Consider the following 27663-nt stretch of genomic DNA (forward strand, 5'->3'; position numbering starts at 1 on the left):
TTTCCCATAGCTAATGTTCTTCAGTTGATTGCCACAATTTAATAGAAACATTTAAATCTAATTTATTACAATAAATTTTATTATCACAGTAAGAATTGCAAGAAAAATGCGGTTATTTTGTGTATTAATTATTCAATGAAAGGAGTCTAAGAAGAGGACTGATTGGTTACAGCATTTATAAATTGCAGAAGGATAAATATATATGCGACCGTAAATTGAAACCAAACCATTAAACACTCATTATTACTCCATCAACGCGTTCGCCACCAGCCAACTAATCCCTAAATCCTCCCCTCCGTCCCTTCCCCCTTCCCCTTTCCACGCACGACCACGCCGATCTTCCGCCGGAGGGGGAGCGGCCGGCTGCCGGCGCGATTTTTGGCGGCGCCTGGAAGCCTAGCGGCGACGGCCCAACGGTATTTATCTACTTCTCCTCCTCTTCTTGCTTCCCGTTCCGCGGCCTCCCTCTCTATCGGACTCCATTTACCCGTTCTGGCTCCATAAATGCGTCAAAACTACGCATTTTCGTCTTTCATTTTGTTTTATTTGGAGGTTCCGAGCTGGATTTGTGTTGCTGCGGTTTATTTTTTGCTTTTTTGTTTTCTCGTTTCGTTCGAAAATATTCTCGTTGTTGTAATTATTATTATTTGGGTGAAGGCCGTTCTGTGGTTATGCTTCTGGAATATATGGTATTGGTAGTTGATGTGAATTCTGAACGTGAATTTTTGCTTGAAACTTTCTCTTGTTGCACCACCACTTGTCGTGGAACTCGTCTTTGGTATTTCATAAAATCTTTGCTGTTAATCCGAATTAAGGGTCACTAGAATTATGTTTTTAATCTGTAAGTACTCTGACTTATTTTTTAGATAAATCATGGACAATATATGCGCCCGAGTAGAACATGTCTTCATGCATTGTCATGACGCTTGATTATTGCAACAATGTCTACATGTCTCTGCTTAGTCTATTTAAGTGTTTGTTTGATTGCATTGGAGGGGGCGGGTGTGAGATATTTCTGAGGACTAGAATTAGCTTACTGGTTCAAGGCCTTCTTTTATCTTTTTGAGTCATATCCTTATTTCCCCATCATCTGTCATTTTCACTCAGTTTTGTTGTCCATCCATCCATACGGCATACATATGTACATGCACTATATATTCATATATGTACAGAATGTTCTACATTTTGGGTACCAGACCCATGTCTGTTCATGGTTGAACCGGTTCTGGTCTAGTCTGTGCCTGAGCATGGCTGGACCGATATGAGTCCTGTCTGTGCTGACGTACCAATACATGGTACATTGGGATGCATCATTGTACCAAGAATGGGAGGGGGGCCACGGGGAGCAGGAGAAGAAAAAGATTAGGAAGAGGAGGCAGAGGGAGAGGAAAAGGAGAAGAAGAGGAGGAGAAGGTGGAGAAGAATTGATAACCAGGTTAGGCCAACATCACCTGCAGTATATGAAGCATGCTTTGTATTTGACTAAAAGGTCAAAGATGTCTCTTTGGATTATATCTGGATCTGTAGACATGATGGAGTGCACTCTTTATTCTCCTCTCATGCTGTTGATAAGTAGCATAAAAGGTTTTTAACATACATGAAGTTTTTTTCTTATTAATTTAGTTTTTTGTATGATATCGATTATTCCTTCCTGTACAATCATATTTCGAGGGTATTCTTCCAACTCGATTATAATTATGTGATGTAGATAGAATTTTATATATTAATGTTAATTATTGAAATTTCCTTGTTCCTGGTGGCAAATATGTTGGTTTTGGTCAAATATCAAAGGCAAATTTTGTCTTCGTAATAATGTAGTATAAATCACATGGGAGCTACTGGCTGTAGTTTTTCTGCTATTTCTATTCTTCATTCATGTTCTGTCGGAGAAAAAGATTGGTATGTCTTTTTGGCTTATAATTAATGTCCACTATCACATGATATGTTACTGTGATTCCAGTTACAATTTCTTTTAGCTACTTGTCTATTTCAGAATTAAAGTTGTTCTCAAAATGTCCCTAATTTTTTTTTAAAAATATAGTAAATTCCAGGGTAGCATGTATCTGGAAAGAAGAAGGTGAATGTTGCCCACTGGAATCCGATCCCTGCGTGTTCTTTGAGATTGTGGAAGGCTGTGAAAACTTATAGCTTGACCGTGGCGCTTTTCTTCCAGAATGCCAGGCTTATCTCTGGCAGTTCGTGAGACCATGTATGCCCAACTTACATTTCATTTTTTGATAGTAATTATGATAATTTCTTAATAAGTATTGCATTCTGTGTTTGCAATTGTTTCATAGATAGTTTTGTGATTCAAGTTATGCATTGTATTAATTTCCTATTTCTACTTAATTGGTTCTATTTCCTTTCTTTCAAGATGTCAACTTTTCCAGCCCTTTTGTGTTGCTGATTTCTTTTGCTGTAGGAATCATGGTTGCAGTTGCAGCCAATCAAGGACTGATCAGATGTGCCATCAGCAGTCTCGAGTTCGATTGACAGCCGAAGAGCAACTTGCAGCTGAAGAAAGTCTTTCTGTATACTGCAAACCTGTTGAACTTTATAATATACTTCAACGTAGGGCAATACAAAATGTAAGTTTGTGTTCTAGGATATTGGTTTCTTGTTAAAAAAGCATGATTATGAGGTTCTTATGTTTAGATGTGCAGTTTAAAGCAGATATTTGCTTGTAAGAGTCTGATTCTGAGGTGATAACAGCTTATTTCACTTTATTGCAGCCTTCATTTCTTCAGAGATGTTTGCAGTACAAGATGCAAGCAAAGCGCAAAAGGAGGTTCTTATTCTGTGATATAATAATTTCCCTTTTAGGTGTAGATGTATTCTTTCATAGTACTTGATATGATGTTTAAAAGTTGTTGTGTTCTGCACATTCTACAGAAAAAAAAGCCATTTCCTCTTTAATTGTTTCATTGATGTTAGTAGCCGAGTCTCCCACCCATGTGCATAGCTTGGTTGTTTTTACAAACTTTAACACAGAGATGATATGTTGGTTTTCTGGGGACATCGAAGTTTCTATATCTTTTTTGCTTATTGTTATCGGTAAAACATTTTTTTTTCTTATCATTTAATTTAGGTCTTCTGAAACTGATTTCTCATAATTTCCTGGACTTTGAAGTATCATGTGTAACTTTCTAGATCATGCCAAAGTTTCAGTATACTATAGGTTTAGTTGAATATAATTTATTTAGATTTGACCTCTACTACATCAAAATTTCTCCCCCTTTTGTAGAATTCAAATAATCATTTCACTGATTGGAAGTCTGAACGCTGAGAAAGAACATTTGTTCCCTCTCTATGTGCTATTAGCTAGACCTGTTGCTGATACTGCAGTTGCAGAGGTATAGTAGTTTCCTGTTCTGCTGCAAGACTCTGTTCTATGTTAAATACTGAACTTTTCCTGTTATTGTGCTAAATAAACAGCATTCTGCAGTATATCGACTCAGTCGCCCTTGTGTCCTAACTAATTTCAGTGAGTTTGGGAAAAAGGCTCATATGGAAGCCAGTTTTGTTATTCCTGAGATTAAGAAACTGATAACCAATGCACGAGCTAACAATCTCAACATTATTATCATCAGCAAAGGTATGGTGTGTTTCTTTCATATGTGTGTGTGTGTAACCTTTATTTTGTTGCATTATTTGACTTATATTCATGTCACATATGAATATTTGAACTGCATCTACAAACCTGATTATCTATTTTCTCTTCCAGGGGAATCAAAAGGTGGTTTTGGTGGAAATCATCTATTGAATGAACATGAAGAATGGTCTTCTTTTCTCAGTAAGGCATAATTAATTGCCAGATTTGTATTGGATATATTATTTGTTTGAACTTCAGGATTCTGATTTTGAGAACTTGAAGATTCCATTTTGTTTTCTCAAAAAATGCATTCCCGTTTATGAAGAAACTATAAATGGTGAAGTAGCAAAATGGTTTGCCACGCTTGATAAATTTGACCTACTGAGTTATTTTTGCTTATGAATGCAGAAAATTTGATTTGATTCCTCTGGATTGGTGCAAACTGAAGGCCTGGATCCAAGCCAAACACTATCACTGTCACACTAATATTAGAAAGATTAGCTCAAATTTCTCAATGACACTCTATGATGCTATTTAAATTATCTTAAGACTTTCAATTGAAGATATATATGATAAATTTCATGAGTTATTCTGTTTCTAATCCAACAAGCCTTTTCCTTCTTGGTATAAAACTCGGAAACTTATGTTCTTATGTCATATTTTGTCAGTTTAAAAGCTCCTCGAATGACCTTCCATGATTCTACTCATTCAAGATAATGGGAAAAAAAGTCAATAAGCTCTCGACTTCTCATATGTTAGTTTTTATGTAGCTGATCAGACCTTTACTTTGGTCACGATATTCTTCATCTGTCTTGAGATTCTGAGTCTTTCTAAGCTAGTAGGCCCAACTTTTTAGTGCTCAAGAAGATACATTGAAGCTCAGTTTGTTGGTTTTTGCTGTTCAGTATAGTGGTAGGCTGGTTATTGGCGTGTACTATGTCTAATACATGAGAAGCATCTTAGTGTGAGTATTTGATGTATTTTGTTCTACCTAATGAACAAATGAATATTTAGTTATCATATGCTACTTTGTGACCACCATGCTGACCATTATCATCAATATGATCAAACCTCATTACTTGTGTTTGGTGTTCAACATGTTTCTTTTGTTTTGTTTTGTTTTCAAATGAATCCTTTTTTTTTGTCTCCATGCTTGGGGAATCTATCATGGAGATGGAGAATGTCAGGGTGTGATATAAAAGTTCTTGCTCAGAATAAAATATACTTTACAGACATTAAGTTGTAACTATAAGATGATGATTAAGAGTAAGTGGAAAGCATGATTCTGTTGGGCTCATCGCTTTAATGGGGTTGAGTTGGGTTTTCTCTATTTGTAATAGGGTTAAGGTCCATTTTAGCTCATGTGGTTTTGACCATAGATCTCTTAAGCCCTTATGATTTACTTGTGCCTTAACCCTTATATTTTCAAACACGTAGCATATAGGTTCCTCTCATCAAGTTTGAGTTAACAAACGTTAGAGTCTGCTTACGTGGCATGTTGACTCACAATAAACCATTAATATAATGATATGTAATTTAGGGTTAAGGTCTATTTTAGATCATATGGTTTTGGCCATGAACTTCTTAAACCTTTATGGTTTACTCGTGCTTAAAATAACTCCTACATTTTAAAAAACATAACATATATGCTCCTCCTATCAAGTTTGAGTTAACAGACGTTAGAGTTTGCTTATGTGGTATGCTGACTCACAATAAACGTTTAATATAATGATATGTGTAATTTAATTTTTTTTTTAAAAACTGAGACCTCCATCAATGGCGGGAGGAGGTGTGGTCGTGGAAGTGACCACCAGCAGTAGCACCGAGCCGCTGCTACTTAGCAGGTGTTGTATGCACGTGGCCTCTCCCCCGTTGATGACGAGCTCAGGAGCTTCTGATCCTACCTCGGGTGGATGTGCATCGACCAGTTCGACGCTAGGCTCGCAGTGGTCTCTTGGTCCCTCTTCCTCCTCCTGGGTGGCTTCGCCCCCATCGCCTCTCATTTTGTCATCTCCTGTGCCCCACCTGTCGTGCTTACGACATGATGGTCCAGCTCTCTCTCACCTCCGCCTCCGGCCTCTCCGCCTTCGTCCGTCGCTACGATCTCCACCACTTCCTCTTCCTCGATAGCTGGTCAAGGAGAGTGAGCGGGTGTGGGAGGGCTACATGGACTAGCTCAACCGCTCCTTTTGCTTGCTCTCTGTCTCCATGATGTTGTGCATCGTGGGGGAGGTGGCTTACAAGGTATGGTGGTACTCGTCAGGATTGGAGCGGGGGTCGTTCGTGGTGGTGGGCAGCGCCATGGTGGGCGACGTGGTGGCATGTGCCCTGGAGCTAGCTAGCTGGATCTACCGGATGTCACTTCAGGGCACATGCCACCTCCATGGGGTATGCTTCCAGGGCGTAGTGACATTCGGTTGATCTAGCTCGCTAGCTTTAGGGCGTATGCCACCACGTCGCCCACCATGGCGTTGCCCACTACCGCGAACAACACCTACTTCGATCCTGACGAGTACCACCATATCTTGTTACTTGTAAGCCACCTCCCCCGCGAAGCACGACATCACAAAGACGGAGAGTAGGCGGAAGGAGCAGTTAAGCTAGTCCATGTAGCCCTCCCTCACTCGCTCGCTCTCCTCGACCAGCTTGTCGAGGAAGAGGAAGCGGCGGAGCCCATAACGACGGATGAAGGTGGAGAGGCCGGAGGAGAGGTGAGGGAGAACTGGACCACCACATCGTAGGCATGACAAGTGATGCAGGAGAGGACGAAGTGGGAGGCAGTGGGGACGAAGACGCACAGGAGGAGGAAGAGGAACCAAGAGACCACTGCGTGCCTAGTGTCAAATTGCTTGACGCACATCCACTTGAGGCATGATTGGAAGCTACTTAGCTCATTGTCAACGTGGGAGAGGTTGCGTGCGTACGATACCCTGTTAGGTACCAACGGCTTGGTGCTGGTGGTCACTTCCACGACGACGCCTCCTCTCGCCATTGATAGAGGTCTCAGTTTCTTTTTTAAACAGAACTTACACGGGTCATTATATTAATGGTTTATTGTGAGTCTGCATACCACGTTAGTAGACTCTAATGTCTGTTAACTTAGACTTGATGGGAGGGGTTTATATGCTATGTTTTTGAAAATATAGGGGTTATTTTAGACATGAGTAAACTATAAAGGCTTAAAAGGCCCATGGCTAAAACTATAGGGGCTAAAATGGACCTTAACCCTAAATTACAAGTGTTATTATATTAATAGTTTATTGTGAGTCAGCATGCCACATAAGCAGACTCTAACGGTTGTTAACTCAGACCTGACGGGAGGAGCTTAAATACTATATTTTTGAAAATGTATGAGTTATTTTAGACACGAGTTAACCATAAGGACTTAAGATGTTCATGACCAAAATCACAGGGGTTAAAATGGACCTTAACCCTCTGTAATATGTGCTGATGAATCCATAACATGACCAAAGAAAAAGTGAAGACAAAAAAAAAAAAGGAAAAGAGCTACAAACCATCTTGAACAGAAATAAGAGATGGTGTTCTATGCTCCAAGGAAATCTTGATGCAAGTTGTGTCGACAAATGTCTTCTTCTAGTGTAGAATTTAATAATATTTAAATTGATATAACCAGAATGAAATATGATCCAAGAAAATCTTGATGCAAGGTGTCGACAATGTCTTCTATGATCCATGGAAATCATGATGCAAGTTGTGTCAACAAATGTCTTCTTTTAGTGTAGAATTTAATAATATGAACCAAGATAGGCAGTGCAACAGTATGCACCTCTGTGCTATGCATATTAGCTCTCAGGCATAGTAATGACTAATGACAATAAGATGCATCATGGTAGATATTGATCCAAATCATGCTGTTTATTTTCTTAGCCATGTTATTTTTAGTAAGGTTTAATGGTGTGATTGTGATTTTTGTGGTCTTTCAGTATTTATTACTTTTGACTGTGTTACCCTTATGCTGCTGTTGACGTAATCTTTCTCTATTCTTTTACCTTTTTTGCCCTTTTGTTTGTTAGTACCTGTGGTTGGATCGTTTCACAAGTAGATAATTTTTTGGATGAAAATATGATATCATGTGCATAGATATAAAATCATGTTATTGTTTTTTTAAGTTTAATTATCATGGCTCTTTTATATGTTACATAATCCAACCAAATTTACACCTTTTCCTGCTCTACTTTCAGAACTTGAAGGGAATTGCCTTTGTGGAAAAATACCAGTTGATTCACTTTGTTTGTCATTAGAGAAATGTGTGACCTTGAGCTTAGGACATAGAACTGACATGCTTTCAGCTGTTAATATGCAACCAAGCATTTTGGAGGTATGCCAAATATGACATTATGAATATATCATTTTAAATCATCACATACCTTCATTTTTTATTGGGACCTATTAGTATAACATAGAATTTTTATTTATTGGTTTATGTGGAAATTAGTCATGTCGTATCTTTTGTATCTTTTGCCAATATGCCAGCAGGTTGACTGGTCTGGGACTACCTCCACCAGACACATTTATGTAATTAGATAATATTTTGTATGATTCCATGGTGAGCTTATCTTATGTATATCAGTTCTTGTTGTAAGGACAAGACCCTGCCAATTGATGTGTTAAAATCTCTTAATTGGATATTCTTCGCTATTAAATTGTAGATAACACCGTGGCTAGCGTTTGGAACCCTTAAGCAGTTTTGAAGTTGACTAGAGATTCTATGAAGTTGATCCAAAATTTGGGCAAGATAAAAAATATGATGGTCTTATATTGTTATTTTAATTAAAGAAGCCATAAGATTTGTTGTTTAGACACATTAGCAGAGTTTTGAAGACTGATCCGTATTGATGTACTAAACTCTGCTCGGTACGGTACGTACCGATGGTGAGCGGTCCCACTGTAGCGCTGCAACTTGTTCGAACTTCAATTTTTACAAGCAAAAGGACTTAAAACCAAGCCAAAACATGCTGCCAAGTAGCTGTACATGTAGATGAGAGCGACGAACGGTTCGTTGAACGGAGTTGATGCGGGTGCGCGACGATCGTTCGTGACATTCTCCCCCACTCAAACTGTCAACGCCTTCGTCGACACTTGTTGGTAGTTATTGATAATTGATTCTTCATATCGCAGGGCATTTTCGTGCTCCCAACTGGCTTCAGTTCGGGGAAGTTTTCGCCACTTCACCAAGTACTCGGTCTGCTCAGCTCCATTGGGTAGCTTTATCTTACGATCCGCTAAAATAGTTTCAACTCGCTTCTCGTAGGAGACTCTGGTGGGGGGTAGCCGAGTTGAAATACTTCGGGAAGCATCTTGCGGATCCGAGTGGTAGGCTTTTAGGTTGCTGGCATGAAGAACATTGTGAATTTTGAACCACGTCAGAAGCTGCAACTTGTAGGAGACGTTGCCCACCTTGCTGATAATTGGGAAGGGCCCTTCATACTTGCGCATCAATCCTTTGTGTATTTTGTTCCTAAAGAATTGGAGTGATGCTGGTTGGAGCTTTACCAACACCAAATCGCCGACCTTGAACTCTTGCGGTCGCCTTCCCAAGTCTGCCCACTTTTTCATCCCTTTTGTCGCCTTCTCCAAGTAAGCCCACGTAATATCTGCATTTCGGTGCCACTCATTTGCGAAGTGGTAGGCTGACGGACTACTCCCAGTATACCCGATTGTCATGGTGTGAGGAGTTGACGGTTGTTGCCCTGTAATGATCTCGAAGGGGCTCTTGTTGGACGCAGAGCTCCGCTGCAAGTTGTAGGAGAATCGGGCAATGTCCAACAACTTCACCCAATCTCGTTGGTTGGCACTCACGTAGTGTCAAAGATATTGCTCTAGGAGCGAGTTTATCCTTTTGGTTTGGCCATCCGTCTGGGGGTGGAGGCTTGTGGAGAAGTATAACTTGGACTCCAACAATTTGAATAGCTCGGTCCAGAATCGTCCCAGGAATCGAGCGTCTCGATCATTGATGATATTGTGTGGGACTCCCCAATACTTCACCACATCCTTCATCATCAGTTTGGCCGCTTCCTCTCCTGAACAGTGTAGGGGAGCAGCAATGAAAGTTGCATACTGTAAAAATTGATCGACCACCACAAGTATCGATCCGAGTCTCCCTACTGCGGGCAAGCTTGATATGAAGTCCAAGGAAATGCTCTCCCACGGTCTTTCTGGTAAGGGCAACGACTCCAAAAGTCCCATCGAGTTCCGTTGCTCCACCTTGTCTTGTTGGCAAGTGAGGCACGTTCGAACATATTCCTCCACATCAGTCCCCGTCTTCGGCCAATAGAAGGCCCTCTCCACGAGAGCCAAGGTTCTATGAATGCCCGGGTGTCCAGCCCAAAGGGAATCGTGACACTCTCTTAAGAGTTCACGCCTCAGATTGTCCACTCAAGGAACATAAACCCTATTCCCTTTGGTGTAAACGAGTCCCTCCTAGACCCAAAACCGTTGTGCCTTGCCTTCTTTAATGAGTTGCATTAGGGTTACTTCCTGGGGATCACTGTACAGACCATCCCTGATCCTGGAAAGAAAGTTGGAGTGCAACTGACTTGCTTGGCCTCTGCCCTCCAATTGTACGACATTCACCCGCTCCACTTTTCGACTCAATGCATCAGCCATGACATTTGCCTTTTTAGGCTTATACTCCATTGCCTTATCAAACTCAGTCAGGAAGTCCTGCCATCGTGCTTGCTTTGGGGAGAGTTTCTTCTGAGTTTGAAAATAGCTCAAAGCGATGTTGTCGGTCCTTAAAACAAATCGCGATCCAAGAAGGTAGTGTTGCCAAACTTGTAGACAGTGGATCACCGCTGTCATCTCCTTCTTGTGCACCGGATATCGTCGCTCGGTCTCGTTGAGTTTGCGGCTCTCGTAGGCCACCGGATGACCCTCCTGCATGAGCACTTCCCCAATAGCGAAGTCTGAAGCATCTGTATGGACTTCGAAGTGCTCCCGTTAGTCTGACAATTTGAGCACTGGTTCTTCCAACACAGCAGCCTTCAGATCTTGAAATGTAGTTTCACATTTATCAGACTACCTCCAAGGCTGCTCCTTCAGCAACTCTGTCAGTGGAGTTGCACGCTTCGAATACCCGATATGAAGCGTCGATAGTAGTTGACAAAACCAAGGAAGGATCTCAACTCTAGCACCTTCTTTGGAGTTCGCCATTCCGCAACCGCTTGCACCTTCGATTTGTCCATTCGAATGGAGCCATCATCGATTCGATGCCCCAAGAATAAGATCTCTGTTTGAGCAAAGTAGCATTTCTCCCTTTTCACGAATAACGTGTTCTCCCTAAGAACCTTGAAAATTGTCCGAAGGTGCTTGACATGTTCCTCGAGCGTTTGACTGTAGACGACGATATCGTTGAAGTAGACGACCACGAACTTATCCAAATACTCCTTGAATAGCTGGTTCATGAGAGTGCAGAACGTGGCCGAAGCGTTGGTTAAGCCGAAAGGCATCACCAAGAACTCAAACGCTCAATATCTGGTCACACAGGTAGTCTTCGTTTCATCGTCTTCAGCAATGCGCACCTGCCAATACCCCGATCGAAGGTCGAGTTTTGAGAAATACTTGGCCTTGCCCAACTGGTCGAACAAGTCCGCGATGAGCAGGATGGGATACTTGTTTTTTATCGTCACTTTGTTGAGGGCTCGGTAATCGATGCATAGTCGAAAGCTCTCATCTTGTTTCTTCTGGAAGAGAACTGGAGCTCCGAATGGTGCTTTAGAACTGCGGACGAGACCACTGCTTAGCAGTTCACCTAACTGTTTTTTGAGTTCTGCCAACTCTGGCGCGGGCATGCGGTAGGGTGGTCTCGCTGGAGGCTTCACTCCTGGCTCCAGCTCGATGTTGTGATCCATGCCTCTGCGTGGTGGAAGAGTCTTTGGCAACTCGGGTGGCATAACGTCAGTGAACTCTTTCAGGACGTTCGCCACCATAGCAGGTTTATGAATGGCCTTCTCGTCGAGTGGCTCTAGCTTTATAGTAGCCACGAATGTTAATTCACCTTTTCGTACCCCTTTCTTTAGTTGTAATGTCGATATATGTTGGGGTTCCTTGGTTTCTCTTCGAGAGACGGGAACCACACAAGGGTCGTCACCTCCCATCACACATAGGGAGTTAAGGAACGACATTGGCACCAACTTCGCCGCGTGCATAAATTCCATTCCAAGAATCACTTTGAAGTCATCCAGTGGCACCGCCACCATGTTTGTGCTCCCGCTCCATGTTCCAATCTTGATGAGAACTCCCTTTGCCAACCCGGAGATTCACCTGGCCTCCGAGTTCACCGCCTTCATTCGACTTGGGCTCTTCTCTGAGATCAGCCCAAGTCGCTTTGCTTCTCGATCGGCAACAAAATTGTGGGTAGCGCCTATGTCCACCATTGCACGGGTCGTTTGGCCATTGACCATAATGTCTACGTACATCAGCTTGCCACTTCTTGCTTTTTGTAGCCTTGTCTTCGTGTTCTCCCCCACTTGACCCCGCATGGCGTTCAACAAATGCATTGCTCCCATCCGGGGTCCTTGCGAGTTGCGACTCCTCATCGTTGTTGCTGGATTCAGAACTACTCGAACTAAGAGCGACAGCCTTGCCCTTGTCCGATCGGGAGGGGTGGATGGAAGCTGTTAAAGCATTGAGTGCCTATTTTTGTGGGCACTCCCTCACCATGTGCGGCCCTCCGTACAAGAAATATCCGCCAGGTTTCGAGGTCTTGCCTTTCGGGCTTGGCCATTTATGGGAACTCTTCTTCCTTTGTTCGCCCCCGAGCTCCTTCCCTCGAGAATATTTCAGAGGGCGATTGCTTGAAGATTGTTTCCTTTTTCCCGGGTCTTCGGAGGAAACAAAGTTGGTGAGCCTTTCTGTGGTAGCAATTACCCCGATCACGTCGGCGACATTCCTTCGATGTAGTTCTTGTTGAGCCCATGACTTCAAACCATTGAAGAAGCTGAACAGCTTGTCCTTCTCGGACATGTCCTGTATGTCCAGCATTAGCGCAGAAAATTACTTCATGTAGTCTCGAATGGAAGTATTTTGGCGGAGTTGTCTCAACTTCCTTCTTGCGACGAACTCTTTGTTCTCCGTAGGAACTGAGTTCTCAACTCCCGCTTCAGGTCCTCCCATGTGTCAACTTGACACCGACCTTGTTGGATCTCCTCCCAATGGGTTCGCCACCAAAGTTTTGCATCTCCGTTCAGATATATTGTTGCTATAGAAACTTTGGTTTCTTCAGAATCAGGCCTCGTAGCTCGAAAGTATTGTTCCATGTCGAACAGGAAATTCTTGAGCTCTTTGGCATCTCTGGCCCCTCCATAACCATGAGGCTTGGGTGCCCTCAAGTTTTGTGGCGGTGCAATGCGAGTGTTGCTTCCTCCCGCATTTAGTGCTCTTGTGAGCATGGTCACCCTTGAAGTGAGTTCCGCCATAACTTCCTGCAGGTGTTGCACAGAGTCTTTGGTGTCATCTGACAATCGGTTGACTAGGGCCTCAACCTTGTCGATCCTGGACTCCGCTTCTTCTTGCGAGCTTTCTACCTCGACAAGCCTTCATTGGCCATGGTAGAGTTCCTCCAAGCTCGCTTCAAGAACATCCAAGCGGGTTTCCGCCGTTGTGAGTCTCTCCTTATGACTCTTTTTCCCGATTGGCACTCCAGATTGCACCTCCTCCGCTCGTGGAGAGCAGCCAACTTCTCGCTCATCATGTTTGCTGCCGTGCTCCTCCTGAGCGGCTCCAACAGCATGAGAGCGAGTGTGCACTTGCAACCCACCTGCGGCTGCTTGGGGCAAGGGTCTAGCTTGCCCCGTCTTGCTTGATTCGCCACGATGCTTTGCCATAGTGAAGTTGCGAAGTTCCTTCGCTGCTCGCTCGAAGTGCTTGCCCGCTCTGATACCATAATGTTACGGACTTAGTTGGAATTGCCTAAGTCGTGAGGCACCCTTGCGGCAAAGACGCGAACTTAGCTTACGTTGCCTTAGTCGCGCTTCGCCATTGCGATTTGCATCCGCAAAGATCAGCCCACTTGCAACCTCTCGCAGGTCCCGAAGAACCTGTAAAAGAGAAAGTTGATTAGTTCGAAGAACGAGCGACGAACAAGTCCCGACGTCTCGCGAAAAGGGGAAGCTTTACAAGCAATTCAGCGAGCACCTTGCGTGTACAAGATAAAAGAGGGAGAGGAGGAAAACAAGGACTTTAGAGGGTTGAACGAACAGTTGCAAGTCCGCAAACAGCTGCTCACCAAGTGTCGGGCGCGATAACAATTTCTCGTCAAGGTAACATGTGAACTTGCGAAAGAGTGTTCAACACCCGACACTATACCGAAGCCCCATCCCCCATGGTACCACCCGGGTGATTCCAGGGTGCTGAGATGGCTGATGTTTCTCGTGTAGCAACGGGCTACAGAAAACAGGCCGTGGCATGCGAAAACGGAGCTGTTTTGGGGTTGTTTTGTTTGGTTCGGTGAGCGGTCGCACTGTAGCGCTACAACTTGTTCAAACTTACATTTTTACAAGCAAAATGACTTAAAACCAAGCCAAAACATGTTGCCAAGCAGCTGTACATGTAGATGAGAGCGACGAACGGTTCGTTGAACGGAGTTATTGCGGGTGCATGACGTCCGTTCGTGACAGGTCGATACGCCTCAGTATCGGTCAAAAAATTGGTACTGTCCGGTAGATGACAGTCCGCGTACCAGTATCCTCTTGGACCGGTATGTACCGCCCATACCGGGCGATACATATCGAAATTGAGAACCCTGCACGTTAGTGTGATGTCTGGACTTACCAGGGGATGGGCATAGAAACAATCTGTATTTGTGGACATAGAGATGGTTGAATCTCATTCTTTGTAAGGCTTTATCTTGTGATAAGATTCATAACAGTTTGTACTTGAGTAACCTAATGGTTCTTCCCATGTTGGCAGATGTCACATGTGTATTTTCTTGTGCGTACTGAATTGAATGTTACCTTTGGTCTATCTCACATCATAATAGCAATGCAGTATATTTGGCTTCCTTTGCTTAGGATGTGAATCCTTCAAATGTAGAATGTGCACTCCAACATTCTTGTCAATTCTGCTGGATTGGTGCCTACAAAAGGAATCTGGGTAATGTTGATCATAATATATTGGGATGGTAAAAATAAGGATGTACTCGTGGTCTTGTAGGCTCTGGAAAACAAGAAAACGTAGAGATTAAAGAATGTCAAACGTGGCTTGTAATTTAATGTTGTTCTACTTTTAGATATCAAGTGACAATTGGTAGGCTGATATTGAGGGAAAAGGAGAGGAAGGAAAACCTGAATATGACACCAATTTGAGTTGTCATATGCTAGTTATTAAATACTGTTAAATGTCTGTTTGTCCATTTAGCAGCATATATTCCTGTATTTTCTTAATGTAATATGACCAGAGGTTACCTATATGCTATGCTTTTCAGAGGGAATTGCATCTGGCAACCACATAAATTTATTTGTCAAATCCCAGCCTTGTCCAGGTAGCAGCATATACTCCTACATGTAATATAGCATGACCAGATATTACATGCTTTTAAGTTGCATTTTTATGACCACAAGCTTTTTTGTAAGAATGGATGCCTGTTGAGTGGTAGGCCACAAAACGTGCAGATGGCAATAAATTTATTTTTTCTGGCACAGTTACTGGCTTCTTCAGTAAATATGCACCATTCCTTGACTAGCCAAAGTAGTGTCACTGTAAGTCTCGCATAGCTGGTGAATACTACTGATGCTCGAGTAAACAATACTGATAGCATTTTGCCACTTTGTATTAAAATGCTTGTCGGTCCATATTATGCCATGACACATGGTATTTTTGTCATATTCAGTCAAATCATTGCAATCAGGAATCTTGCTTGCATTTGTTAATCTTTAACATTGCAATGCAAAGTACTGTTTTCTGTTGATGATAAATTAAGCTAGCTTCTTGCTGAATATGGATTTTTTTTTCTTGGTTGTACAAATTTGATGTACGTTGACCCTTCCCAAACCTCATATTGGTGAGATTCTTATGCATCGGGCCACAAAGTTTGGTTTACATACTAACACTTCAGATATCTTGCAGCCTAAATATTTGGGCAAGAATGACTGCATATTTTTGCAAACTCAAAATATAGATTCAGCAGTAAGTTCATGCTTGATATTAAATGTTTATTTTTATGGTATAGTTTCTGTACTGAGTTGATTTTCTTCATTTAAGAATACCTGCCAAGTTAAAGTCAGCATATGTGCTCAAGAGGTGGGAGCAAGTGAGACATCTCCTTATGACTTTTACTCATATGATGATATTCCAACATCATCTTTACCTCAAATTATCAGGTAACCAAAAGTTTGTTTGTTTTCCAATATTTAGTTTATTTTTGTTCCTTTATTTGGATGGTAGTATCTCACCTGCCACAAGGGTTTGCCAGCTTTATGTGTTGTACTATGACATTCTTGTACCAGCTTTTAGTAATTGGCAGGGTGCATGCTCATAAATTGTTGCAAGTCCATGCATGGGCATGTAATCAGCATGTCAAAGGCATAATTCCCTGTTGTGTCAATTTCTGTATCTGATGGTTTGCTTATGTAGAAGTTTTTATGAGCTTCAGATGTCCTGAAAGGGCATCTACACAATTATCATTTTCTTGTGTATCAACTAAATGATTGTTTTCATATGTCATACTCTATTGCAAAATAAAATTTATCTTCTTTAATTTAGTCAAGCTTCCATTTACTAATGTCATTTTCCATTGTAGCTAAAAATGGTTTCCAATTTTGGCTGGTTGCTGTGGTTGGTTCTGTAAATGCTGCTCTTTAAAAAAGTAGAGTCCAGCATCTAAGAACAGAAAATAACAAAAGGTTTAGGGCTTAATTCTCCATCAAGATTAAGTATAGTGACTAATGCTGCTGCATTACAGCTTTTCTACAATTATTGGTCTTCCATGAATTCATGCCTTTTTTTTTTCCAGTCTATTTTAGAAGCATAGGTTGTCATGATGCAGGATCTGATTCAACTCATAAGTTTTTACTGTATTTAAGTGGTTATCTGTGGCATCCACATTAGTTCTCCAGAGGTGACAATAGCTGCAAAATGTGAAGAATCAGAATATGTACAAACTTCAATTGGATTTTCTATAGTTGTTTTGTTTTCAAGCTTTTTTCAGTAGTGTTAAGATAATATCGGTTACCTGCTTTTTTCCTTTGTTAAACCTGTCGGCTGTTTATGTGGCTGTTTTGAGAGAGCACTGATGCATTAGTCAATCAAGTTCCTGGTTAATTACATCTGAAGTTGGATTTCTGCTTTATCTTTTATGCTAAGAGTTTAGCCACCAAAACAATCTAACATTTTGGTCTATGTATTGCTCTTCAAAAATTTTATGGCAGAGGGTATATTAATATTGTCAAGTTAGCTGTCGTATGTTGTTTTCTGTCCATGACATTCTTGTGCTGGAAGTTATCTATATTTGCCTTCTATATTTCTTTCCTAATTAGTCTATCTACTTTGTAGATTGAGGATGGGGAATGTTCTGTTTAACTATAGATACTACAACAACATGCTGCAAAAAACTGAAGGTGATCTCTCTCTTTGTTCATTGTTTTATAGTACTTGTGGATATAGTTGCTTTCTGGTGGCATTGTACTCATAGCCTTAATTTGTCACCACCATTTTTATTTATCATAAAAGGTATGTGGAAAGGGTAGCTGTGGTGATTTTGATGTATCCTGGAGGGACTCATGTATTGACTAGTGTAGTCTCCTGAAATACCTTGTATTTTAGTGCAGAATTTTGTTACTTACCATTTTGTGATTCCCTACTAAAATCACAATACTCGAAAGTATTGTGATATTTAAAAATGCAAATATGTAAATGCATTGCATATGCTGTCTAATGGAAAATAGTACAAGGATTATAGTAGCAACAAAACTCAAAAGCATCATCAAGGGCCTAATTTTGCACAGATTTTGAAATCGGAATCCGTATTGGTTTCGGCCAGTGACTATAAAATTGGTTCTGGCCGGATTGGAATTGGTATAAAGAAGAGAAGTTACACTATTTTTGGCTGTTTTTAGTTGCTCCCTTAACCTTAAACGACAGAATTTGGAGCAACTAAGGGGCTGTTTCAGCAAGAAGTGAGCCTTGCTTGTCCTCATGACTTTTGCATACCTAATCTACCACCTCCAAAAGTGTTATGTTCCCAAGGGATCGGTGCAGTTGAAGCATCTGACTAAAATTTATAATGAATGCTTCAAATACAGGTCACACTGATACATTTGTATCTATTGACTTGATCAAAGGCCATAGCAGACCAAATGGCCCAGTAATAGTTGGTAAACATTTTTTTATTATTTTTTCTGTCATAGTGGGTGGTACTGGTTGATACTTTGTTTGATAGGCCAGTAACATACTACTTTAAGGTGTGAAAACTGGGATTGGGTTGAGATTTTAATCTTGTCTATTACACCATTGCTTCCACCTACATCTCATTGAGAGGTGTGCTTAGATAATCTACATTTAACAATCTCCTTCACGAAAACTTTAATCCTAATTAAGATTTTTTGTTTTGTATTCTCTCTTTTTTTGGATAAATTAATTGTTCCTTCATGGCTTGTTAATATATTAGAATTTGGAGTTTGTTGAATTCCAAAAGTGGAGGTAAATTAACGGGCTTGTTAATGGTTAAACTAATTGTTCCTATTGCTAGTTTTGATTTATATGGTTTCCTCTCGCCTATTTTTTCTATATTTGAACTCATCATTCCTTGTATCTTTTGCCCCTTATTTTCAAGTTTTTGAACTATTTTGTTTCCATTTGACAGTTACGGAGGACTTCTCTTGTCCTTTTTGTTTGGTGAAGTGTTCAAGCTTTAAGGTATTTTATGTATGTTGGCTTTAAAATCTATATTGCCTCTATTTTAGGTTTTATCTGTAATATTTTGGTGCTGTTTCTGCAGGGGCTGAGATATCATTTGAATTCTAATCATGACCTTTTCAATTTTGAGTTCTGGGTTGGTAAACTTTTGGAGTCTTCTTAATACATTATTTTCTTTAGCATTAAAATATACCATCTGGCTGACATTTTCTCAGGTAACCGAGGAGTATCAAGCTGTGAATGTTTCCGTGAGGACTGATATTTGGAGATCAGAGGTTTTTAACAATCATCAGAACCTTCATTTGATATCATGCGGCTTTAGTTATTTGCTTATTTAGCATAATCTATAGTCGAGTGACCGCGCTAAGCAATAAGCTTAGGTGGTTTGAAGATCTGATATAAAAAATATTATTTGTTGGTGCCATCTGGTTTTTCCCCATTGTTCAAGACTTACCAGATTGGATCATTGTAGAAAAAGAACTCAAGTGTATCATATTCTCTTAAAAATATAGTAAAAAAATATATGAAAAGAAATTGAAGGCTGTTAATTTGTCTAAAAGATGGTACTATTATAGGTACAAAACAATATACATGAACAAACAATATGCACATCCCATTTTACTGTTCCTCATTGTTTTCCCTTTTCTACATTTTCCTTTGTCTTCTGCTTTTTATCTTCTTGTCAATTTGATGATAATTCATGCTGGGAACAGTTAAGAATAAGCGGAGGTAGGACTAGTAATTACATGTTGGAGGGTAGGTCTGGCTCTTTCTTGGTCCAGATTGGATGTTGCAGATTGGGCTTCCGTAATTTTTAAGATCTTGTCCATTACTTAGGTTGTCAGCCGCCACACTTCAAAATGACATAGACCAGCACTTCAAATCTTTAACCTCTGTATGTAGCTACAACCATTACTATTGGGATATGCAACCAACAAATCATCCCAGCCAGCATATCCAAAATTATGAATTTTGTACCATCTTGACTTTTGACATTGCTAACAAAGAAAGTTAAATCAAGGAATCTAATGAAAAATTGATGACATCAGAATGTGCAGGAAACTTGTAATATTGCACATAGAAAATAATCAAATTAAACTCCTGATTAAACAAAACAATCCATCCAAATTGATTGAACAAACCCTTTGGACAATTTTATGAACAATGACTCTAAATGTACAAATGATTTGCTGCAATTTTGAAGTGCAACCTAATTATAACTGGTAAACAGTTTCAAATAAAAAAATGTAAAGAGAATGGATAAATTATACAACTAGAAGGTTCAGGGTGCATTGATATGGTATGTTACATGGTGTATGGCAACATGTACCAAAGGGATACCAGATTTAATGCTCGTCTTTCATTTTGCTTTTTTGGATGGTTGTTGCGAAAATCTGTAATAGATGATAAGATGAGGGCTCAGAAATGTCAGCAAGCTGTAATCACCAAAGAAACACCTGTGCACCTTCCACCTTCCTTTATATTCATTTCTGTTTCCAGATTCCCATGCCAAAAAGGAAATTGCCTACTGGCCAATGGCTTGATAAAAATAAGAATACTGGGTGCCTTCCATAACAAGCATGGACATAAACTGGAAGGGGACATAAAGTATTGTCCTTTTGTCACAAACTGTGAAGATATGGTTAAATATTGATATTGCATGATACAGATGTCTGGCTCTTCTGAATCAGGGAAGTTCTAACTCACAACTGCCTTAGCTGTAAATGTAACCCTTGGGTGAATTACCAGTTTGCCTTGCTTCCAGTATGGCATTCGACTTAGCTTCTCATTATGCTTTTTTCAGTCTTTAGTGCCACTTCCCAGCTTTTAAAAGTTTCTTATGATCAATCCTAACTTGAGAAACCTTTTGAATTTATTTACTTATTTTTATGATATCTGCAGGTTGCATCAGATGGAGTTGATCCTAGGCTGCAAACTTTTTTCTATTGGTGGTCCTTTTTTTTTATTTATCTTAGCTCTTGTTTGTCTTTCTATAACTTATTTCAAGTTAATGGAGTTATTTCAACTGACAAGTGAGTTCCACTGCAGCTCAAACTTAATGAGAAGTAGAAGATCGAAGAATAGTGTTCAGACTGCAAGTCATGTGCATCCACATGTTTTGGAATCAGGCTTGCCTGAAGCAGCTTTAGAAGGTTCCCGTGAAGATTATGATAACAAAGACAATGGAACATGCTCCTCTCAAAGGCCTCATGCATATACAACGAGTGCTTCGCTTACAAATGGATGTGATGGTACGTGCTGAGTTTAGTTTTGTGATCGCATATCTGTGATGCCAGAGTAAGCATTATGGAACAGATGGTGGCTCTTACAAAGATGAACAACAAAACACAACTATTATTTAGTGGAACTCACTTCCTGTGAGACATAAATCTGAAAGCAATCTGAAAGCATCAGTTCACAGATTCGTTATGCTGCAGGGTGCACAAGACATATATTATCTTGCCCTGATACAATAGGTGCATGTGTTGTGACAACTCAAGGTTCTACCAGCAATGATTCTGGTCAGCAAGCATCTGGAAATAATCTAGCATCACAAAATATGCTGCAGTTTTCTAAGATGCGAAAGATATCTGATGAACGAGCTGATCCCAGAAAGTTGGTATCTATCTCATTTTAATTATTTATCGAGAATGAAAATGCATATTCTCATTTACAATGCACACCTTTATTTGGTGTGTTATATTGGTTGCCACAATAAGATTATATCTTCTTTACCAATCCTCTTCTTTTCACAGTCGTGCTCTGCTACAAAAACGTCAGTTCTTTCATTCCCATAGAGCTCAGGTGATGCACAATCCCTCCTTCCTGATTTCTTCATTGTTTTGGCTTATCTACTTAAACTTCCTATTAGTGGTTAGCAATGTTTTGTTCTTATAACTCATGATACTTTTTAAGTTGCCACCTGATTTACTGCAACACCCAAAATTCTGGTACCTCTTCTCCCTTGTGCACACTGGATCATTGTGTTATGGCTGTTTTTCCTGCGTAGCTCTGTCAATTTCGGGAAACTTAGAAATTTGTGTTTTTTTGGACATCTCATTTGGGAGGTAGTGTTTGCTAATTGGAATGAATTTTCTTTAACAAAGCAAAGAACAATCATATAGAAGATTGTTATTATTTCTTATAGTTTGAGCAAGAGTGAAATGGTTCTTTGAAAATAGAGAAAACAGATATATCTGTCATCTTCTTATTAAGGTATTGCGTTAGTTAGGTATGTTACAATATTCATATATGAATTGAGCCTGGTGGGCTGTGCAAACTGCATGCATCAGTCATAGGTTTGGAAACTCTGCCAGTATTGGACGATGCTTATTTGTTATAATAGCACTTCCTATTACCACTTTTAAGGTTGCAGTGATGTCTTCATTTTCCACTTACATTTAAAGAACATGGTTACTTAATGGTTTTGAGTATTTGTGACGAGGATTAATTGCCATTATTGTTTTCACATAGAGGACTTCAAGATAGGTACTAAACCCAATAACTAGTTCGGTAATTTATTAAGTCTTGGTATAGTTACTTGGACAGAAGCTAATCTGTGCCTACCAGATCTCTCAACAATGAAGACATTTGAGTTGAATCACATAAGAAGCACAAAGCTGAGCACTTTTAACACTAGTATATTATTTTCTCCATATGCATTCAATGTAGAATTCAGAGAATTGATACCACTATAATGTTTCTGCTTGGGAACAAAACCGAACAGATGGAGGGTTGGAAACTAGTTGGATATGCGGAAGTATAGGAAAAGAGGTAGGTAGCAACAAATAAGTGAGATAGATAGCAACAAATAATTGTGGATAGAAAAAGAACAAGAATGAAGAAATATTAGCGGTCCACAAATGACTTTTAGAGCGATGAAGATTAGAGTTAGGAAGGAATGTAGATTAAGAAGGTGCATACCTTAATGATGATAATAATTCATGAATCTTGTAGTATTTGGAGGCAAATTATTGATCTAGTTGATTTTGTTACATTGGATTTATTGTCGGTGCTTGAATTTAACTTGTTTTCATCTCAAGAATGCTTATGGGACCTGATGATATTCTTGTTGAGGTCTGAAAAAATTTAGGGGATATGGGAGTAGCTTGATTAACTAGTTTATTTAACAAAATCATGATATTCAGAAAGATACTCAATGAATGGAGGAGTTTTTTAGTGTCAATTTATAAGAATAAGGGTGACATATAAAATTATTCGAATTATAGAGGAATTCAATTCATGAGATTTTGGGAAAGAATTATCGAAAGTAAGATAAAGTTTGAGACAAATATCTCTAAAAATCAATTTGATTTTATGCCTAGAAGATCAACCATAGAAGTTATTTATTTATTTAGAGAATTAATGAAAAGGTATAGGGAGAAAAAGAAAGATTTGTATATCATTTTTATTGACTTAGAGAAATCTTATGATAGGTTTCATAGAGATTTATTATAGTGGATTTTAGAAAAGAAAGATATATCAACTAATTATTTTATTTTTATTAAACATATATATGATAATGTAGTTACAAGTATTACAACTATAGAGGCTGTCTCATGAGTTTCCTATTAGCATAGGATTACATTAATGATCCGTATTAAGTCCTTACCTTTTCACATTGATAATAACTAAATTTATTAGTTACTTACATGATAGACCTCTCTTGTGTATGTTATTTGCTGATGATATTGTCTTAGTTGATGAGAGCCTAAGTGTAATTAATTATAAACTTTGAGCTATGGAGTCAATCCTTAGATACTAAAGGTTTTAAATTAATAACTTGAATATATGAGATGAAATTTTAGTAATTCTAAGAATAAACAAGAGATTATAGTTAAGTTGGATGGACAATAAGTCCCTTTAAATAAAATCTTTAGGTATCTTAGACCAATCATTTAATAAAATGGAGAGATCGATGAAGATATTATTCGTAGAGCAAAAATAAGATGGTTAAAATGACGATGGGCGTTATGAGTCTTGTGTGATCATTTAATATCATTAAGATTAAAAGGAAAATTTTATAAGAAAATTGTGAGACCAAGAATGTTTTATGGTTCTAAGTGTTGGGTAATTAAGAAATAATATATACAAGAAGTTTGTGTTGTTAAGATGAGAATACTGAGATGAATGTGTAGAATTACTGGAAGAGAAATACTTTTATTCGTGAACAACTAAGTATTGCTTCAATAGAGGATACGATGAGAGAAAATCGTTTAAGATGGTATAGGCATATACTTAGGAGACCTCCAGAAACGATAATCAAAAGAAGTGAATTGATTAATGTTAGTGGTATGATAAGAGGTAAAAGATCCAAAGCAACTTTAATAGTAACTATAAATAAATATTTAAGTACTTTAAATTTAACTAAACAGATAACTTTTACAGATTTCAATAGCGGCAAAAGATCCACATAGCCGACCCCAAATTGTGGAGACTTACGACTTTGTTGTTGTTGTTATTGTCAAGAATGCTTGATGATGGAGAAGCCAATCCTTAAGTTGAATGACATTCAATGGGCTTTTCTAAATTGTACAAGAGGGTTCTATTAAGCTTATTATGACCCTAGTGTTGATGCTAAAATATATAGGTTCTGTTTTAAAATTATTATTATATCATTAAAAAGCCAATTTTATTGACCGCATGGCAAATTCTCTGTGATTTGAAACATGAATTGCTTAACTAGCATGTCTCTGTGGAGTAGAAGTTCATCTTAAGGAGTATATTTCCAGTTGTGGTTCCTGGTGTGTTGTTTATCATTTTTTCCTAATAAAAATAGAGGCTATGCTTGGACTTACTGGCTTTTGACCTTCACTGAAATTGCAATACTTTATTTTGCATTTATATAGGTTATTTCACTTCACTTGATCTACTTGATATTCACTATATACTAAAATCCTTTTCATTCATATTTATTCTAGTCATGTAGATGAACCTTGGTTTCATGTACTTAACTATATTTTGTGATTACTGTTTTTTTTTTTTTTGAAAGTTATGCACTATGTATAAAATAGGTTAATTTTCTGCATATTTACATGGCCATCCAGCATTTGATATACACGTCTGCTAAGTTGAGTTTGTAACTTATACATAGCAGCCAATGGCATTGGAGCAAGTATTTTTAGATCGGGATAGTGAAGATGAAGTTGATGATGACATTGCTGATTTTGAAGATAGAAGAGTAAGATATTGTTTGTCTGGGCATTCCTCTTTTCTTGCTAGCAATTTTACTTCATAGGAAATGAAGAGAAATAAGCAAATTATTTTTGTTTTCTAAAGAGGTCATATTTTTGTGCATTTTTATCCGAGTTAGTCTCCTTCAGGGTCCTATCATTTCTCATTTGGTTGTTGTCTAACCATATTAGATGATAATGTTCGTTGTTCATATACTTTTAAAATTTTATTGCTTCTGTAATGAGCCATAAGACAATGCAGATGCTTGATGATTTTGTGGATGTGACGAAGGATGAGAAGCAAATTATGCATCTGTGGAATTCTTTTGTTCGGAAACAAAGGTATTTCTTTACCTGCTTTAGCCAGTTATTTTTGTTTGAAATAATGTCTTCCATGATTTCAATAGATTCAGTTAAGATTTCTTTTATTATTCTTTTTTATAGTATGATCAAACTAAGTGTACACACACAAACATGGAAATATTACTTTGTATCTATTAAACTGGCTGTTACATTACTGAAGTATTTGGCTTGACAGATTTGGTCAAATATTTGTGTCTAGGTACCATATATGGAAATGTGGAATTGTTACTGTAATGTATCTACTATTTGGGCTGTATGGATCGTTTTCCACTATTGAGATTTGTACAACACAATATATCTAATAAAGTCAAGAGCATTCCTATTTCTTTTCGTTGTCTCCTATAAAATCTTTATAAATCTTCCTTTATTTTTCCTTGCACAACTGACACTAATTGACTCGTCTTGTTTAACTACAACATTTATAACTCTTCGTTGAACATGAGTTGTTCATTTCAGATGGTTCTCCCTTTGTTGATCCTTTGTCATTTCAGTTTTAGTCCTACTAAGCTTCAACCGGAATATTGTCATATATATTATTTAATTCTATACTTTTGAAAAATAGTTGTGTAATTATCAGAGATGAAATTTTTATGATGGATATATATAATTCTGTATATATGTAGGTAGCAAATTAGATACATACAACAAAAGTCCAAACTATATGCATATTGCCCAATATTTAACATGTAAAGCATTTGGTGAATAATTTGTGTCCTACATTATATTAAATATAATATATTAAATAAATGCTATTGGTACAAGGGTCGTAAGATGTTTTGAATTACTTGACATGACACTTGTCAGGAAGTGTACCACAAGAGTCATAATATGTTTTGAACTACTCGATATTGACTAGAATATCGTTTTGATGTATCCTTGGTTTATAGTTAATTGTTGAATTGCGAAGACTGATAGGCTACTTAGTACCTGATCAGACATGTTATCTCCTTTCTTTCTGTCACTAGAATTGGAGATGACCTTTGGATGCCGCATCTTGCATGGCCAGCATTCAGAGTGGTGGACTTACCATGTTTTGGTGAGGCACAAGTCATCCTATTATTGTTTTTTCTAAACAGTGCTGCCTGAACATAACCTTACCCCGCAAGGGGGGTAAGTACAACCAACAAGGCCTGATAGGTGCACAAGGCACCAAACAAATGCTACAAAGGCAAGAAACACATAAGGATTTAGCAATGGGTGCACAAAGTGCCATTACATGTTTTTTCTTTCAAAATCGAGTCAATATGTCATCTGCTATGTGAATTTATTATGCAAAGGAGATAATAATGGTGATCCCTTGAGATCAAATGGCAGACTGGAGTTCAGAGTAGTGGAGGTTGAAAGGGGTGGAGGATGGAACCATCAACTGTTGAAAAGTCAACCATGTGGCTGGTGACTCGCCACAATTGACTAGGTGGTACCCATCTGGCATGGTGATTGACATGGTTACCAGAGGCCTTGTACTATTAGTTTCTTTCCTGGGACCAAATCTTTTGCCCAAACTTTGTTATTCAGGGTGTACACTTTTGTTTCCCGGTAAACCTAAGTGTAAACTTAATATCTAACATACATATTGGCTTTGGTGTCCCTCCAGGGTTCTGGCTGATGGTCACATATCATGGGCTTGTGAGGCATTCTCTCAGATTCACGGGCAAGAGCTTGTGCGATCTCCAGCTTTAATGTGGTATGGCTCAGTCAATCAGTAATGCTGAATTGTTCATGCATATGGTTATGCTAGCACATTTTTCTTTCCTTATTCTTGCATGCTAAAAGTGTCATTCAAGTTCAACTCCCTTTTTGGTGCCTTAATGAACTCATTCACTAGGATTTAAAAGAAAAAACGTCTCTGATCCTGCTTAGAGATGGATGCTATTTCTTCTGATGAGAACTACTGACGTTTTGGGCTGAGTCTTACCAGCTAATTTCGTAGGCATTCTCTGTAAAATGGCTGTCTCATCCAATGCTGGCTTTTGCTGTTTGTCTGATAAATATTGCTGTGTGGTTTTCAATATGTTTCCTGTAGATTTCATTTCAATATTTGCGATCAAGGAAGTTGTGACTACTCAAATGACATCTGTTGCATGCAGGTGTTGGAGGTTATTTATGATCAAACTTTGGAATCATAGTCTCTTAGATGCACGCACCATGAACAATTGTAGCTTAATACTCGAAAGAAATCAAAATGAGGCCTTGGGCGCCAAGCAAAACTAAGATCTGGGAGACCAGTGAGCAACCAGAATTACTCCGTGCTAACTAACACCCGTACCATATTTTTGGAAAGGTTTCCTATCTGATTTGTTTCTATATTGATGTAACTTCTTTGGGGTATTATTGTTTACAATCATAGTGTTGCCAGGGGAGAGAAAAGGCCTTCACTAGCCTGCAATTGTCACCTTATATGAATGTTCGCATATTCTTTCAGCTCAGAAGGGCAAGTAATATTGCATAATTTATCGATATCTTGGAGAATTCTTACCATTCATAATTAGAATATAGAAAGGTTGACTATTTGGTTATCCTCAAAATTGCCCTTTTTTTTTCTTGATATTGAATTATGATTCAAGATAATATCTCTGATTGAATTTAGAGCATCCGGATCTCTTTGCCTTATTGATAGTAAATCTTTTCCCATAATTTATTTTCATTCTATTCATGCTATTTTAG

The 27663-nt window shown here is 38.9% G+C and overlaps 1 protein-coding gene across 4 annotated transcripts; it reads left to right on the forward strand.

Annotated features, from left to right (window-relative positions):
• The first annotated feature begins 234 nt into the window (after positions 1-234).
• Positions 235-27458, forward strand: LOC103982401 (polycomb group protein EMF2B). 4 transcript variants are annotated; one of them, XM_018825508.2, is made up of 23 exons: positions 235-416; positions 2042-2209; positions 2423-2588; positions 2733-2788; positions 3245-3353; positions 3436-3595; positions 3725-3793; positions 7795-7931; positions 15677-15736; positions 15812-15930; positions 17102-17166; positions 18411-18463; positions 18546-18599; positions 18679-18738; positions 20366-20412; positions 20513-20715; positions 20902-21079; positions 21220-21268; positions 24561-24644; positions 24899-24978; positions 25965-26035; positions 26594-26683; positions 27087-27458. In XM_018825508.2, exons 2-22 carry the CDS (start codon positions 2175-2177, stop codon positions 26677-26679), a joined length of 1941 nt encoding a protein of 646 aa, XP_018681053.2. In that variant the 5' UTR covers positions 235-416; positions 2042-2174; the 3' UTR covers positions 26680-26683; positions 27087-27458. The 4 variants fall into 4 exon arrangements, 3 of the variants coding, with proteins under 3 accessions (XP_018681053.2, XP_018681052.2, XP_065036063.1); XM_018825507.2 differs by lacking the exon at positions 25965-26035; XM_065179991.1 differs by lacking the exon at positions 25965-26035 and having other exon boundaries at positions 2052-2209.
• The last annotated feature ends 205 nt before the right edge of the window (positions 27459-27663 follow it).

Source organism: Musa acuminata, chromosome BXJ1-4 (assembly GCF_036884655.1).
Source record: "Musa acuminata AAA Group cultivar baxijiao chromosome BXJ1-4, Cavendish_Baxijiao_AAA, whole genome shotgun sequence".
Lineage (NCBI taxonomy): Eukaryota > Viridiplantae > Streptophyta > Magnoliopsida > Zingiberales > Musaceae > Musa > Musa acuminata.

Excerpts from the sequence above, each read along its gene's own strand:
- LOC103982401 (XM_018825507.2), top strand. The coding sequence starts at position 2,175 with ATGCCAGGCTTATCTCTGGCAGTTCGTGAGACCAT. Across the intron at positions 3,354-3,435 it reads CTGATACTGCAGTTGCAGAG|CATTCTGCAGTATATCGACT; the intron begins GTATAGTAGTTT and ends CTAAATAAACAG. Across the intron at positions 20,716-20,901 it reads GCTTACAAATGGATGTGATG|GGTGCACAAGACATATATTA; the intron begins GTACGTGCTGAG and ends GTTATGCTGCAG.